At 33.8% G+C, this 17,449-nt stretch overlaps 1 protein-coding gene and 1 pseudogene across 1 annotated transcript; both read left to right on the top strand.

The window, feature by feature from the left end:
- Nucleotides 1-9,707: 9,707 nt before the first annotated feature.
- Nucleotides 9,708-11,916, top strand: LOC120203368 (annotated as a pseudogene).
- Nucleotides 11,917-12,562: 646 nt separating this feature from the next.
- Nucleotides 12,563-13,653, top strand: LOC120203373 (germin-like protein subfamily 1 member 17). Its single transcript, XM_039203679.1, has 3 exons — nucleotides 12,563-12,689; nucleotides 12,922-13,052; nucleotides 13,468-13,653. The coding sequence occupies exons 1-3, from the start codon at nucleotides 12,563-12,565 to the stop codon at nucleotides 13,651-13,653; spliced, it is 444 nt and encodes a 147-aa protein (XP_039059610.1).
- Nucleotides 13,654-17,449: the final 3,796 nt, after the last annotated feature.

The following is a 17,449-nucleotide window of genomic DNA, read 5'->3' as shown; positions in this document are numbered from 1 at the left end:
AAATGGCCTCCCCTAGGAGTCGTGTTACAATGGTATAAAATGTCTCGTTGCTCCTCTTCAGGTACACATCATCTAATGAGTTTATCAGCACAATGCTTGAATAAATATGGCTCATCCCAAAAATAGAACCTTGCATCCTACTTGAATTTTTTCTTACCTTGGTGTTCAAATCAAAAGGTAGTATTCCACTAATAAGGAAATTAACAAGGTCAGCGTACCACAGGATTGCTGTGGCATATAAGATTTTCTCATCAGGAAATTCCTGTTGAATATCTACAGTGTCATGGTATTCAAAATTGTTCTCTAGCCTAGATAAATGATCAGCAACTGATTCTCAGTACCTTTTTCTATCTACAACCTCTACGTCAAATTCTTACAAAAGTAAGATCTACCTAATAAGTCTAGGCTTGACATCCTTTTTGTTCACCAAATATTTTATAGTTGAATGATCAGTGTGAACAATAACTTTAGTGCCTATTAGGTATGGTCTAAATTTATCAAAAGTAAATATCACGGTAAGTAATTCTTTCTCAGTGGCTGTGTAGTTCATTTGAGCTTCATTCAAGGTATGACTAGCATAATATATAACATAAAAATTTTACCTCGGCGTTACCCCGAAATAGCTCATACGTCATAATCACTCGCATCACACATCAGCTCAAATGGTGATGTTTAGTCGGGATGAACTACAATGGGCACTGAGATCAGTCGTTGCTTCAGCTCAATGAATGCGTCAAGGCATAACTCGTCAAATATAAAGGGTTGGTTTTGTTAAAGCAAAGTGCATAAGGGCTTAGAGATTACAATGCCTTCAGTCACCATGAAGTGACATTTCTCCCAATTTAAGACCAAATCAACCTCCTCACATTTTTTGAGAACTTTTGCCAGGTTACCGAGGCATCACTGGAAATCGTCTCCAGAAACAGAGAAATCATCCATGAATATCTCAAGGAATCCTCAACCATATCAGAAAAACATTTTCAGGGCATTACAGAGTCCAAAAGGTATCCTCCTAAAAGCAAAAGTGTCATAGAGACAAGTGAATGTAGTTTTCTCATGGTCCTCTGGTGCGATGGAAATTTGATTGTACCTAAAATATCAATCTAAAAAGCAATAGAATACTTTGCTTGCCAATCGATCTAATATTTGGTCGATGAAGGGTAGAGGAAAATGGTCCTTATTTGTAGCTTTGTTGAGCTTACTATAATCCATACATATCCTTCATCCAGTGAAATACGATTGGGTAGTAACTCGTTATCTTCATTGTTAACCACAGTTGTGACACCTTTCTCTGGTACACATTAGACAAGGCTGACCCATGAGCTATTTGATATAGGGTAAACTACTCCAGCATCAAGCCATTTCATAATTTCTTTCATTACCACTTCTTCATAACATGGTTGAGTCTTTGTTGTGGTTCTATTAAGTTATCATGGCATTCTTCTAGAAGAATCTTGTGCATACAAATCATGGGACTAATTTCTTCAAATCAGCCATAGTCCAACCAAGTGTTTCTTATGTTACATCAAAACACTTAACAAACTTTACTCTTGGTTAGTAGTAAGGTTAGACGAAATAATCACAGGTAAAGTATTATCGCTTCCCTAATAAACATATTTAAGATTATCTGGCAAGGGTTTAAGCTCTAGGGTAGAAGCATGCAATAATGATGGCTTAGGAGGAATAAGTTCATCAAAATTCAAGGTTTCAAAGTTTATATATGATCTAGCTAGTAGTAAACTAGATTTTTTCCACCCCAATTAGCAATTTGTCACAGTCCTCTAAGCTTTCATCATCAATTGAATATTCATTGTCTGCTACCTGAATAAAATTTTCTGAAAAATGTGTTTAGTTTCTTCTTCAATTAATGAGTTTAATTCAAACATGCCTTGGCATTTTTCAGGGTCATCAGCATACTTGAGAGTACGAAACACATTGACAATCATACACTGATCAACTACTCTCATGTGGTTCACCTTTTTTGTAATCTATCAAAATATGACCAGTGGCTAGGAAAGGTCTACCCAGAATGATGGGTGCCTTGGCATCAACTTCAAAATCAAGAATAAGAAAGTCGACTAGAAACACAAATTTGTCCACCCTTACTATGACATCCTCGACTCCTTTTAGGTTTAATATGGGATCAGTCGAAAAGTTGTAAAATCACAAAGGTGGGTCTCGCATCTCCTATGCCAAGCTTCAAAAATAAGGACTTCGTCATTAAGTTCACACTTGAACCAACATCACATAGTATATTTCCAATAAAATTAGCTCCTATAGAACAGGGAATAATGAAGCTGTCCAGATTATTTTTCTTTGGTGGCAACTTACTCAATGAATAGCAAAATTATGTTGGCAATTATCTCATACTTCTCCACTTTCCTTTTCTTGGTGCAAATTTCCTTAAGAAATTTGGCATATGTCGGCATTTGTTCAATAGCTTCCAAGAAAGGTACATTGATATGGAGTTGATAAAAAATGTCCAAAACTTCTTGAACTAAACTTCATCATTATGCTTCTTTAGTCTTTGCGAGAATGGTGGTGGGGGTCTAGCTTCATTAACTGTAGTAGCAGAAATTGCTTTTACCATGGCATCAGAATTTTGAGCTTCAATAGGCTCACTAGTATAACTTTCCTTCTCGGCAATGATATTATCATGTAATTCAGCTTCAATTTATTAAACAATGGGGGTAGAATTATCATGTTGTGTCCCCCAACCTTGACTTGTTGGTTAATTTTCGTTCCACTCCTAAGAGTCAACACATTGTATTATTCTTTTCCATGTGTTTTAGTGACTTCAATTTCACTTGGAAAACGTCATTGTTGATTCTCTTGTAATACCACGACAATCTGACCAACTTGACCTTCCAAAGCTCTCAAAGACGAGCTATGGATTTGAAGTAAAACACATTAACTATGAAGCAAAGCTCCTTGATTTTTAATTAAAATCGAATGGTCTTACAACATTGTCTTCGTGGTAGATATGAAATCTTGAATTGTAGCTTCCAAAGAACTCATGCTCGCTGAAGATGAGGATCCTTTGTTAGCATTATGCCATGGTATAGTGTTTTGGTAGCCTTGAGATTAACTGTGATTCTGCTGACGAGTAGGTTGACTAGCATTATGAGCTCCTTGATTACCCCATGAGAAATTGGGTTGCTGATGCCATCTTGTATTATAAGTGTTAGAATATGGATTGTTATTGTTTCTTTTGAAATTACCTATAAAGTTGATGGACTCATGATTAGTTGGGCATTCGCTCTCGTGATGATTGCCTTGGCATAACTGACATGCCGGGCTAGCTGCTTTCACTTCCTTTTCCTCAGTGGAGTGTTGTAAAATTTTCAGCATATTAGTAACAGCTGAGAGTTGAACGAACATCGAGTCCTTGTTATCTAACTCGAATGCTCTAGGTACTTTCCTCTCACTCTCAAGCCTTGAGAAAGGAAATTAGTCATTATTGAAATTCTATCCAAAATAGTAAACACCTCAGTAGGTGATTTATCCAACAATATACCATTTGTCGAGACATCAAGCATCATCCTCATGGGTGCATTTACTCCAATATAAAAAATAACTACTTGAGTCCAATCGTGAAAACCATAATTTGAGCACTTTCGAAGCAAACTCTTGTAACAATCTCAACACTCATACATAGATTCGTCGTCACCTGGAGAAAGCATGCTATGTTATTCCTTAGTTGAGTATTCATGTTTGTGGGTTATATCGCAATAAGAAACTCTTGCAAATATCGACCCATGATTTCATCAAACCGGATGGAACACCACTCAACCAAACCCTTTCTCGACCACGTTAAGAATATGGAAACAACTTTAATTTCATCACATCCTCATGCGCTCCTTCTTGGCGGAAAGAATCACAAACCTACAAAAAGTTGTGAATATGTTGCTTGGCATATTCAGATGGAATGCCCCCAAAATACCCTATGGAATTCAACATATTAAACATGACTGGTTTAAGCTCAAAATGTACAGCTTGAATTTCGGGTGCCATAATTTGAGGATTCAGATCATCTAGCATCGAATTTAAATGATCACGAATAACACAAGGCCTATCAGAAGGTCTAACATTTTGTAATTCCTCGGTATTTTGATTTTGTCATCTTGACCAATGCCCTGGTTCCCAATTCGATACATATTTTCTTGATCACGTCTTCTTTGTCTGAAAAGTTTCTCAATCTCAAGTTCTATTAGCTCCAATGGCTCTTCAGAATGTCTTCTAGGCATACACCAAATAAGCATGAAAAATGATAAAGAAAAATATCAAGTAAACTATACAAAAATAAAGAAGTAAAAACAAAATGCTCTGACAAAACTAATTAACTTCACGTTGCCAATCCCCGGCAATGACGCCAAAAATTTGTTCACATTTTGTGAATACTAAATATAGACATGAAATATGTGCAAGTATACACAATCAAACAAGTAATAACGTGATGAGTGAGTATCGTTTCCACAAGGATTGGTGGAAATTACAAAGTTTAACCAAAGTAAAACATTGTTGTATCTAAGTATAGTTAGTAATGGTATGCACTAATGATGGATGACATGGCAATAGATATTGGTGGGGATGGAATGATGGTATGATGTGACAGCAAATGGTAATGTTGAGGCAAAATGAATGTAAATTTAGTGGCAACAGAGCAAATTATAAGGTAAAAATAATAATAGTACCAAGGCAACACAAAATGGTAAAAACAGCAAATAAATGAAATGACTTGACAATCCTCACAAGGGAAACTACTTCAAGAATGAGTGATGGGAATGATTCAAGGATACTAAAACTTATCTCTCTAGCAGATTTAATCTACTAAGCTTCACTTGCTCGATGAAGTTTATTGAAAGTGCTCCCACTATCTCTAGTTAAAAGAACCTAATAAATAGAATGCCACAACATCTCCTCTCAGTCTCAACTATGGCAGCCTACGCTATTGATAAAAACTACCCCTTTTAGTCGTTGAAATCCTATCTTTGTCTTTCTCAAGCACTAAGAGATTAGAATATAGTACTACTATGACGGGTTTATGCTTAAGTAAACTACTACACCCATTTCTTATGTGGATCTTACTTGTGTTTCTCTCGAATACTCCAAGCATTAATACTAAGTCTCTCTTGAACACCTAGCCTTTATCTAAGTAATGACACTCTCATGCCTCCTACAAACTTAGAATATGAAGCCTTCATAAGCAAAACAAGTAAATGCAAAAGATAAACTTCAATCTACCATTAAAACAAAATCAAGCATCCATAAAATCAACCCCAACAAATAAGGTTAGTTCATGATGGGGTTTGAATTATCCATGAAAAATTCATAAAAATCATTCGTCCCAACAACCCAAATTAAATGATAAATAACAACAAAAAGGAAGGAGGAAGAAGCCTTCAATGCGCCTGTCGGATCTCCCATCGATAACCATGAACTACCTTAGCTCGTTAGCTCATCTCGGATGCCAAGCTCACCACCCTCGAGCTTCACCACTAGAGAAACACCACCAAGAAAATGGAGGGAAGAAAATAGTGGAGAAGATGAAGAAATTCAAGTTATCGAGTGTGAGTGTGTAACCTCTTTCCTCTCTCATGTGAGGTGTATTAAATAATAAAAATATCTAAGGGTATTCATGGGATTTAACACTCCAAAATACCCATCATACCCTTAAAGTCACTCCTTAGGCATGATGTTTATCCCTATAGGTGGCAGTGGTCCCCAGCAAGCGGTTATAACCATTAGACACGTGTCAAGCCAACTGTCAATTTGTAACAATATCTTTTTGTCATTTTCTACGCCAGAAATATCAAGGCATTTATATTTGCTTCAGCAACATGTGATTCCACCCGACTCACCCTTTGTTTGTTGTTTTCATGTACATCACTAAAACTACGCATTCCTTCTCATACATCACCTTAACAACGTAAAGTAACACAACCACCATAAATGCAATGATATGCATCTACATGCGTTTAAAATGACCTAAATGAGCCCTTAAACACACAATAACTTAAGTGAAAAAGGCCTTGAAAGTAGTTTTTAGGGAGTTATCATCCGTATTCTTACCGTATATGCAAAATGACTCGAAATATGTTCATCATCCAACCGCAACAACGCACCTTCTATTTTTCACTTGCAATTAAAAAATTAATTAAATTACTTTATAATAAATAAAAAATAAATAATTAAAAATTAAAAAATTACTAAAAACTAAATAATTGTATAAACAATTATACCTTATATATATATAATAGATTGAAAGAAGATGGAATTTAGGTGTGATTTTTTTATTTAGGGAAGGGGTTTATATAGGGAGTGGGTTCGGGAGTTTGGCGGGAGAAATCGAGTGAGAAGGTTCAGGCGGAAAGATTCGAGTAGGAACGACGGAAGGCGCGCCCTAGGGGTAGCGCCTGTCAGAAAATTAATTGGAAGGTACGACCCGTGGGATGTATCTTCTAGGAGATAGCCAATCCAACCTGTTTCGCAGGTAAGGCTCGTTTCACTGAGTGCACCTTACTATTTTCCCTGGTAATGCGTGTTCCCTCAAACGCGTTTCCTTCTCTCAGGTATTAGATCGGGAAAATTTTTAGACTCGGTGACTGATCGGTAATATTTTTATTTTAAAGGTGATTTTTTTGTCAAAAAGCCAAACCTTTATCCCCTTATTCAATTATATCCCAATTTGATCACTCCAAAAGCAAGCTTAGGGTTCTATAAAATTCCAAACCAAAAGTTAAAGCAAAAAAAAAAAGGCACGACCTTTATTCAATTATAACCCTTCAAAACAGACTAGAAACCAAAACTTGAAAAATCCATATTAGAGACCCAACACAAGAACAAATTAATCGATCAAAAGGGATAAATCATCATATAAAGAACATAACTTGAAGCTATCAAATGTGAGATATATATCTTTCTGGAGATTGAGGAAGGAGGGATAAAGAGGTCTAGCTCAAAGAAAATAGAAGGAAAAAATTGATAGAGGGAGAGAGAGACTCAAAGACCAAATTGAATTGACTGATAGAGAGATAGAGATTAAAAATATTGATTTCTCTTCTCCCTATGCTTTCTTTTTCTTTTTTTTCACTGTCGTATTTATTTCACGATGTTTTTTTTTGTGTATTTCTTAAAGCTGACGTGTAGTGTTATATGTCCCTCTCCTTTCTGACGTTGTCGAGCGGCAAATAACATTTCTAGTTTGGACATAATTATTGCATAAAATAAATTGTTTAATAATTTATGTATTTATTTATTTATTAAATAAGTAATATATTATATTATATATGACAAAAATGGTTAGATAATATAATAAAAATATTGTCACATAAAATGTTAAATAAATTATTTTTATCTCATGTAAATGTTATAGTGTACGTGGAAATATATTTGAATAATATGATAATTTTAGGAAGACACACCAATTGTTCAATGATTTTAGCAAAACTATAATATTATCAATTTACGGACATACATGCAATTTGGGCGAAGTTACTATGTCAATCGAATGTCTGTCATCTTTCACTTATAATATAATATTTGCATGAAAAAATAATTCTTATAACAAATTATATGAAAGATTGTTTTTAAATAATATTCAAACAATTATACCTATTATGTTATATAATAAAAGCTATAAATAATTTCATATACATTTCTATAATAATTAAAAGTTCTATTCTCTTATAGGGTTTACCTTATTTTTCTCTCATTTTCTTTATCCGTTGTTAGCCTTTTTTATCATCTTTTTAATTGATGATAACATCAACCTTGATGTTGATTGACGATTGTTGATATTCATTGTTTTTATTTATTTATTATAAGGTATCTTTATTTTTTCTTATTTTTAATAATTTTATTTTTGTGACATGTATTCTTTTGTCTTTATGTACGTTTTCGGTCGTTTTGGACGTTATTTTCATTTATGTTTTTTTATGGTTTGATTTGACATCATTTCGACTGATCAAAATATCGTTTTATTTGTTATCGTGATGATCTTCCCTGCTTTGGACCATCGAAACAGATTCGGATATGTGATTTGCGTTCGTGGATAGTATTTTCATGTCGCTAATTTCTGATTTACGATTTGTCGGTGACCTTTCAATAGTTTCACCCCTTTTGTGATTCATTTACCATTGTAGTCAGATTTGTTCGTACCTACCTTTTATCCGAGTCGTTTTGGTCAGATTTTTTAGCATTTTCCTTATGGTTATTAAAGTGATTAGTTTTCTTATGTTTAGGAAAATATATTTATTATTTGTTTATTATATTATTGTGATTATAAATCTTTATTGTAATTTAAATATTTTTATTTTTAATATAATTAACAAAATTCTACCGTATACCAAGTAATTATTTTTTTGATATAAAAGAATATCTAGTATAATAATTAATATTTATTTATTTCAAATTTTAACTATCTTGCCTTATCAATTTAGAATAATCTCCCTCGATTAGCTAATACCTAACAAATACTCTACTATATTTATTTTCTTTCAACATTCAGCACCTTCTTCTAATTCTCGCGCATATCATATCCTTTACCAATCTATCAAGATGCTTCAAGTGGGCCTCTTTTATTTGGGATAATCTCTTTAATTTTAGGTTAGAATATTTACTGTTTTTATTGAATAATAACTAAAATTTATCAATTTATTTAAAAAAATCATAGAATGTACAAATTTAAAAGATTAAAATTATTGTTATATTCTATCATATTTTTACTTTCATGATAGTCAGATTTGAAGATGAGAGTGAGACATCAAAATAGAAACAAAACGAAATGCTGTACATAATTTGAAAAACGAAAGAGTTGAATGTACTAAATAGTTAGTTTACCCTAAATTTAAATGAATTTCGATTTTAAATAGTTTTTTTTATCTGCCCTCACACCAGTCACTGACTGACCCACGCCTCCCTTGCCTATAGCCTTTTTCGACAAACTGAACAAAGGATTCTTGGTGAATTAATTAAGGTAATCTTTTTAACCCCAAAATTTGTAGATTTCTGCTTGGCTTCGTTTTATATGAAATCTGGGTTTGTTCTGTTTTCTGTTTTCGTTCATGTTATATGATTCTATTGCTCCGTTTCTAAAAGTTTCTACTTTTTTCTTTTTAGCAGTTGCGTTTGATTGAAAAATCGTTCAACGCATTCTTCTTCTTCAATTGAGGCACAATTCAGCAGCTGACGACTGGAACACGTCGTTATCGACACACCCAGGTCGGCCTTACGCTTCCCACTCGTTGTTCTTTCTCTTAATTGGTCTGGCATATTCAATCTGTAGCTGTTGTTAAACGATTTTATAATTATCCACGATGTACTTACACGACTAAGCTTTCCAATCTCCCCTTTTGCCCACTATTTTGGAGGCTGCTTAAATACCATGTTTGAAGTATGAGTTGAAAGATTCCTCACAGTTTTGGGATTAGTAACAGTGTCTCTGAATATAAATTGATTCCTGTTAGTCCATATACACCAGAGAGTGATGATGCCAATTTTTTTTATTACTGCATGGAGTTTTATAACCCGGTCTTTTTTCTGTTGCTATACTGTCCCAGTATAAATTATTATACTTTCATTAACTCTGTGTTACCAATGTGATTTTGAAAGCCTTTACTTGTAGATTTCTGCTTGGCTGTGTTTATAGTTAAATGAGAGTCTCTCTGGCTCTTTTTTAAAAGGTTGTATTCTTTTTTCGGTTGTGTTTGGTAGAGCAATCGGTCGATGGGAAAGAAAAAACATGGTGATGATGCTTCAATACCGATCGAAATTGGTTCTTCGGATCCTGGTATTCCATTCTTTACTTCTTCTATTCTCCCCCCACCCCACTTTCCTTTCCTTTGTTTCTGTTGTTCATTGATTTATCAATTAGAGATCTGTTTGGTTGTTTTTTTTTTAATTTGATTTTTGTTTTGAGAATATTGAAAACAAATGATGTGTGTGATTATGAAGCTATATTTGGAAGAATTATGCACCAAATATGCAACTTTCCGATGAAAATATGAAATGTAATTTTCTATTAAGATTAATTATATTGTAATTCTGCATCTCCCCTTTCTTTCTTTCTTTTTTGTCAGAGCCCCCACCATGCATTTGTCGCAATTCTTCAAAAAAAAAATGAATGGCAAGAAATGAGAATGAAGTAATTTGATTGGTCTTCTGCTTTACTTATATGGCAGTATTGTAGAATTTAAATTACACCTTGCCAGCATTTCACTGCTACTTATTATGATTATTATTATGAACTGAAAAGCAGAGCTGACTGATAAATAGAAGTTTGATCCTAATCATTATGTTGTGGCAGCGTATAATGGGTATCCAATTTCGAAACATCGTTCATGTTGGATTCATGTTGTAGGGTATTTGAAGGGAACTGGAAAGAAGATAAGTAAACAGGATTCTCAAAAATTACGGGGCTTTAAATTAACTGCTCCATGTTTTTTAGATAGTATTCCATGTCGTGCCAGATCAAATAGACGAGCTAAGAGCAGGAATTCGATATCTAAACTAAAAACAAGCTAGACTCTGGATCATTTGAGTGTTACTTAGGGTAAGCTATATGGTATTGTAACAAGTGTTCTTTTCTCTCTCCCTCAATTTTCATTTTGGAAGTTTTCTGAATGCTTTTTTAAATTTTCAGGACCATATGGAGCCGCTTCCCTGAGGATAAGCGGCTTTGTTTATGTACTTAGATTGTCAATGGTTTGCATGGTATAGGAAAGCGTCTTATCGAGAAAAGGTTCTATCATGGATTAAGAAGAAGCAGATATTTTCGAAGAAATATGTTCTTGTTCCTATAGTTTGCTGGTTAGTATTCTCTCTATCATGGTTGTCAAACTCCTTGTTCGATTGTCAGTAAATGTGACTTCATCATTTGAAACTGTATTTCTTTAGGGATCATTGGAGCCTCTTAATCTTGTGCCATTTTGGTGAAAGTTTGCAATCTAAAACCAGAACACCATGTATGCTGTTGCTGGACTCACTACAGATGTCGGACCCAATGCGTCTCGAACCGGAGATAAGAAAGTATATTTACTCATTTGCATAACTCGCGTTACTAGCCGAGTAAAATTGCCACAGTTTCTAATATTCAATATGAATTTCTTGCTAGCAGGTTCGTGTTCAACATTTATAAAGCTGAAGGCAGGCCTGAGAATAAACATACAATTTATCAAATTCCTCTTTTGGTCCCTAAGGTGATTACAGTACAAAATGTTGATATTGTTTGATAGTCTGTTATATCTCTGTTTGACCCTTGATCTTTTCAGGTGCCACAACAAAGAAATGGTAAAGAATGTGGAAACTTTGTTCTCTATTTCATTAAGTCATTTGTCAAAAGCGCCCCAGAGAACTTTAGCATTGAAGGCTACCCTTACTTTGTACATTTCTCGTTTAGTTTTAAAAGTGTATTTTTTCGATTGTGGATTATAAGTATGATGATGAGGTACTAATTGCCTATTTTACTTTGCAGATGAAAAAGGACTGGTTCAGTGCTGAAGAAGTGGAACGCTTTTGCGAGAGGCTCGATTCTCCGGCATGTGATTTTCATTATCTTTAGAAATGACATTTTTTTATGTGATCGATTAGCTTTGATGTGAGTGTAGATCAGCATCTATGAAATCTTTGTACGATTCTCGTTTTATTTATGAAGCATATTTTTTCAAATGTGGATTATAAGTACTAATTGTCCATTTTACATTGTGATGAAAAAGAACTGGTTCAATGCTGAAGCAGTGGAACGCTTTTGCGAGAGGCTTGATTCCTCGGCAAGTGATTTCCGTTACTTTTATGTTTACAATATTGAGATTATATTTTTCTTGATGAACCTTTATTTATGTGATTGATTATAGCTTAAATGTGGATGTAGATCAGCATATATTGATGAAAGAAATGTGTCTTATTTTCGTTCTTTTGTCATTTCTGTCTATTAATTCGAATGGTTAACTGAAATGAACATAAATTGTTCTGACTCCGACTCTGAATTGTTCTGCAATTCGAATGTGACCCCTCATCATTAAAGCATAATCTTTCCTGCCCTAGCAAACTAAATTTGTTTTATCTCCTTGGGATGTGAAAATTTATGGAGAACAAGCTTGAAATGGCATTCTCGGAACACGGAGGAAGAAGGATTTCAAAGACTTATCGATATGACTCTTGACAGGCTAATGTGACTTGCCAAAACCAAGTCACTTGATCATATCTACTTAGTCAGCCAAGCCTACGAATAGCATTATAATCTCATGATTGAATCACGCTAGCAGGTCTCTGTACAACCTCTTGAGCATGACCGGGAGATAAGGTGCGACCTCAATGGAATCACCATCATCTTAACTCTTTGATGCTTTGCCTCTTCTTATAGACAGAGCATTTCAACACTGATCAATGTGTCACAAACGGAGGAGAAGGTCAGAGCGAAAAAATTAGGATCGAAGCAAGGGAAGTGGAAAGGAGAAAAAGGGGATTAGGGATTTTGAGAAAAGAGAACGATAAATTAGGGTTTTCAGATTTTGGGACAGAATTAAGAGAAAAGGGGAGAAGTCACAAGAGCTACAAATGGGTTATGAGGAAATTAAAGAAGCAGGCCCAAGCTTTATTAACAGACCAGCAGAAGATGGCTCAGTTGTCAAAGGAGGATAAGTTGCTATGCCATTGTCCAGCTGTCAAGGTGATATTGGTCATAGCACATTGTAAGTAAATAAAACGTGTGCTGAACCAGGAGAGAAATCATCCGAAAATTGAATGAAATTGTTCTCTTCTTCAATCTCTCTTCTCTAAACTTTCTTCTCTTAATCTCTATTTCTATTTCTTCGATTCCCGTTCTTCTCCGATTCTCTTAGGCCTTAACAAAATTGTCAATCTATCACCGGTTACGACTCTCTGGCTAAACCAGAAGTGAACTGTTATTTTTTATCTGCGTAGTGTCATTGCTCTTGTTTGTCTTTTGCTTGATCAGTTTATGCAAGAAAACTGGTTTTTTCTTGAGCAATGTTAATCTGCTGGTTAGTTCAATGAACATTGGAAGCATCAACTTTGGTTTCTCTGTGTATAGGGTAAGCCTGATATTAACATTCAGTTATTTAAGATATCGAGGATTAAACGACGTAATTTATTACAATTTTGCTTCATGAATCATGTTATTTAGTGTCAATTGATTGAGTTCGACATAAGACTCAGTGGAGCATTTGCACCAAAAATAGTACAGAAGTATATGAACATTTATTTCCTTCATTGAAATAACCAAAACAAAAGTCACCACCTGAAAAAAAAAAGTCCAGGTATTCTTTATTAAGAAATTAACAATGACAAGATGTAAACTTGTATGAAACTGGGCATCACCAAGTCTTATTTGAGGGTACATGGCCGATTGTTTGTCACATCGAACCCCGACAACCGTCTCTTCTCTTCAATAAAATCCTAAACCCCGAAGATGTTTTCATTTTCCCCACTGGTTTGATTCATTTCCAGTTCAACATAGGGAAAACGGAGGCCGTTGCATTTGTTGGTCTCAGCAGCCAAAATGCTGGGGTTATCACCGTTGATAAGGCAGTCTTCGGCTCAAACCCGGCGATCAATCCAGATGTTCTGGCCAAGGCCTTCCAGTTGGATAAAGATGTGGTTAAATATCTTCAGTCTCGGCTCTGGTCGGGTTAACAAGTACTTTAAGAGTTAAATCAAAACCCTATAAGTTTGTTTGCTTGCTTGAAATAATGTTTCCATGCATTTTCCGACCTGAAATCATAGTATTCTGCTAAGTATCATGTAATGAGAAGACCGGTCTGCTCTCTATGGGTGATCACAGTACACTGCTTAGCTTGCATTGCTTGTAATAAGCAGAACAGTCTGGTCTCTATGAGAGACACCTTTAGAGAAGTGATGAATCTAAACACAAAAACAATGGTCCTTCTTCCCTCCCACAGCAAAACCAAAAACCGTTAATGATTTCTCTACTTCATTGCTTCGTACCTCAGTTTCTCGGGGTTGATTAGTAAGATCACATGAAGTTCCATTCGAATATTGATGAGCATGATACCTGTAGGTATGATTATTAGTCCTTTTTCTTTTCGCATTTTTCTTATTTTTATTCAATATAATCATTTCAAGGCATACTGAAGTCACACCTTTGAGAAGCATGGCTTGAGCCAGGATCTTTCAATGTCAGAGAGATTCTGGTTGAAGGCAGTAGTGGCCTCCTCGTCATATACAACCACCTGCAATGGTTATTTAACTAATATAATTATCCTTAACGCTCTGTATGAACTAGATCTTCGATTCCAAGCCATTCCAAAGTGATAAGAACACGTCAAGAATAAAATTAGTAAAAACAGCCAACTTTATATTACTTCTTAGATCAAATAGATTATGCAACCCAACAATTCAGTGCCCACTTCACCATAATATCTAATCAGGAGAAAAACATCCCACGTCGGCTGCCCAAGGACAAGGATGTCTAGTGTTACTGTTAGCACCATCATTTGGTTGGATCAAATTCCAAAACCATAAAATCTCTCGTCACCATGGACTGTACCTGTTTCCTGTCATTGCTGCTCAACACTTGGAACCAAAACTAAAACTTAATTTTTGAGCAACCAAATGCATTTTCACCTTTGAGATTGACCGACTAAGGCTTTTTGAAAAAGGAAACTTTAATGACAGTAATAAAAATGAATAAAAATTAATGACTATAATGTATGTTTTAAGAATTTAATAACCAAAATGAAAAATACCCTAAAAATTTAGTGACTACCCGTGTAGGTTAAGAAGTGGAAACAGAGGCCATAAGATTTTGGACGGTGGAAGGAGCGGGGGGAGGTGGGGTTGAATAGTGAAAGTCACGTTTTTTGAAGGGTATCTTTTCTTACAACTTGTTTTTTCCAGACAAGATGACACGTTAATCTTAAGACACCAAAACCAAAAGCAAACAAAAAAGGCTGAAAAAGCTTCGATCCGATCTGAGTTGGGAAGGCAAGTATATAATTGTTAAGCGTTTTCTTTACCATTCCTATATCTGATTTGTTTTTTTTTTAAATATATGGTGAGCGATGTGGGTTCAAACACATCAATTACATTTTGGGTAATTATATATTTAGTACCTAAAATATTAATTTTAGTCTATTTTAATATATAAACTTTTAATCTTTTCAAAACCATATTTATCTTTTAGTTTTTGTTTCATTTTAGTACTCAACGTTAAAAATTTAACGCTTTTAGCACCTAAACTATCAGTTTCAGTCCGTTTTACTACCTTTAACTTTCAATTTTTTTTCAAAACTTAACTTTAAATTTTGAACGGGTACTAAAACAAAAGTTAAACTTTGAATATAATTTAAAAAAATGAAAGTTTAATACTAAACATACCAAATTTGATAACTAGTAGTCTTGCATTTAATATACTTATATTAAAACAGATATTACTTTGTAATCACTTTAGTTTAATAAAAAATATATATACTTAGAACAAAGGATAGCTAGCCGTCTTGGCTTTGCATTGCAATTACCAACATTACGCATTGCAATCACCAAGTAATGGTTATGGGTTTTCCTTTTAATTATTTTAGGATAAATTACACATTTAGTACCTAAACTATTAGTTTTGGTCCATTTTATTATCTAAACTTTTAAAAGTTTCAAAATCATATCTAATTATTAGATTTTATTTTATTTAAGTACCCGACGTTAAAAACTTAATGGATGGACTCATCGACCGTCGTCACGTCTGCAATTGTCTGCTGTCACATCCGTCGGTCAATGAAGCCCAAACTTTCTAGTTCGCACCTTTTCAACCTCCTGAACATGATTACAACCTCCGTTTCATTGAAAAATGCCTCAATCTCCCCAAATCGAAAATGGATTCTTTGACTTTTCATCATATGGTCTCCGTTGTCAGCCTTCCGATAGGCCTAAAACTGAACCATGTTGGTGGACTCGTCGTTCTCTCGCGATCCATTATTTGGATTGGTCATTTGTCCACAGGAGCTATGTCTTGTTAGTCCGTCCGTTAAGTTTTTAACGACAAAGTATTAAGATGAAACAAAAACTAAACGTTAGGTATGGCTCGCGATCCATTATTTGGATTGGTCATTTGTCCACAGGAGCTATGTCTTGTTAGTCCGTCCGTTAAGTTTTTAACGACAAAGTATTAAGATGAAACAAAAACTAAACGTTAGGTATGGTTTCAAAAAATGAAAGTAAGTACTAAAACGGATCAAAACTGATAGTTTAAGTGCTAAATACATAATTTAACCTTAATTATTTTACTGTGATTGGCAGTTATTTTGGGACCCACCACTTGGCGTGATCGTTACATGGAAGGTGCGGGCCCACTCTCTCTTTTGTGGGAAGACATTTCCTATAGAGACAGTAGTACTTCTCTATTTTTTTTTTGTGTTTAGGGGTTTTTGGGTTTAAGAAATGTAGGATTTTTATGAGAATGAAATTTATATTCTCATGTTTGATTAGTTGAGAATCTCATTCTCGGTAATATTTTATTATTAATAGTATATTTTTTTGGGTATATTACCGGCATTTTGGACTAAAATGTCCTTAAATTTTTTTTCTTTCAAAAATATCATTCTTCTGTCATTAAATAATAAAAATTATACGAAGGTTAAATTACAAATTTATCCTTAAACTATTTTATATATTTTTTTAAAAATCTATAATTAAAATTTTATACGAAGTTCAGAGGTTAAAATAAAATTTTACCATTTCATTAAACTTTTTTATATTTTCAATTTTGTAAAAAATATATATAAATTTTATGAATTTAAATTTTTTAAAGAAAATATATAAATATTTTCCAACTTGTTAAAAAATAAATATATAATAAGGACAATTTAGTCAAATATACATTCCAATAATCTTTTATTCTTTTAATCAAACACGGTAATCTTACATTCCTGCTAAACCAACCAAACACAAATTATAACATTCTCAGTAATCTTATTTCCTGGTAATTTTACATTCTCACTGGTAATCTTACATTCCGTGAACCAAACGCACCATTAATGATATCCAATCTTATTTTGATTTAATTTTAGTAAATAAGATTTATAAGAATTTTCAATAATAAATAAACAACCCTCAAATTAATTAAAATGGTTCCTTCCTTTCAAGTTAAGCAAGCGCTTTCCTTTCTTTTCGATTAATTTATGTCAAAATAAAATAAATAAATGACATGATTCAAAGTTTCATATATCAAATTTAAATAATAAAAAATACTAGTTAATATGATTAACTTAAATTTTTTTATTTCAACTCAAAAAAAGTTTTAATTAAAATTTAAATCACAAAACAAGTCTCGTTAATAAAAAATATAAAATTTTAACTCGATTCAGTCAAATACTTATTTTTAAACATGATTGGCTCCAAAATATTTACCGATATGATGATGTTATCTTCTAATATCAGCTTTAAGTATTTAATCATTGGTTTTATATTAAAAAAGTGA

This window comes from Hibiscus syriacus, unplaced genomic scaffold (assembly GCF_006381635.1).
Source record: "Hibiscus syriacus cultivar Baekdansim isolate YM2019G1 unplaced genomic scaffold, ASM638163v2 tig00009861_pilon, whole genome shotgun sequence".
Taxonomy (NCBI): domain Eukaryota; kingdom Viridiplantae; phylum Streptophyta; class Magnoliopsida; order Malvales; family Malvaceae; genus Hibiscus; species Hibiscus syriacus.
The sequence above is the reverse complement of the archived record's forward strand: the minus strand, read 5'-3'. Positions and strand labels throughout refer to the sequence as shown.

Excerpts from the sequence above, each read along its gene's own strand:
- LOC120203373 (XM_039203679.1), top strand. The coding sequence starts at position 12,563 with ATGAGGAAATTAAAGAAGCAGGCCCAAGCTTTATTAACAGACCAGCAG. Across the intron at positions 12,690-12,921 it reads GATATTGGTCATAGCACATT|TGTCATTGCTCTTGTTTGTC; the intron begins GTAAGTAAATAA and ends TTATCTGCGTAG. Across the intron at positions 13,053-13,467 it reads TTGGTTTCTCTGTGTATAGG|TTCAACATAGGGAAAACGGA; the intron begins GTAAGCCTGATA and ends ATTCATTTCCAG.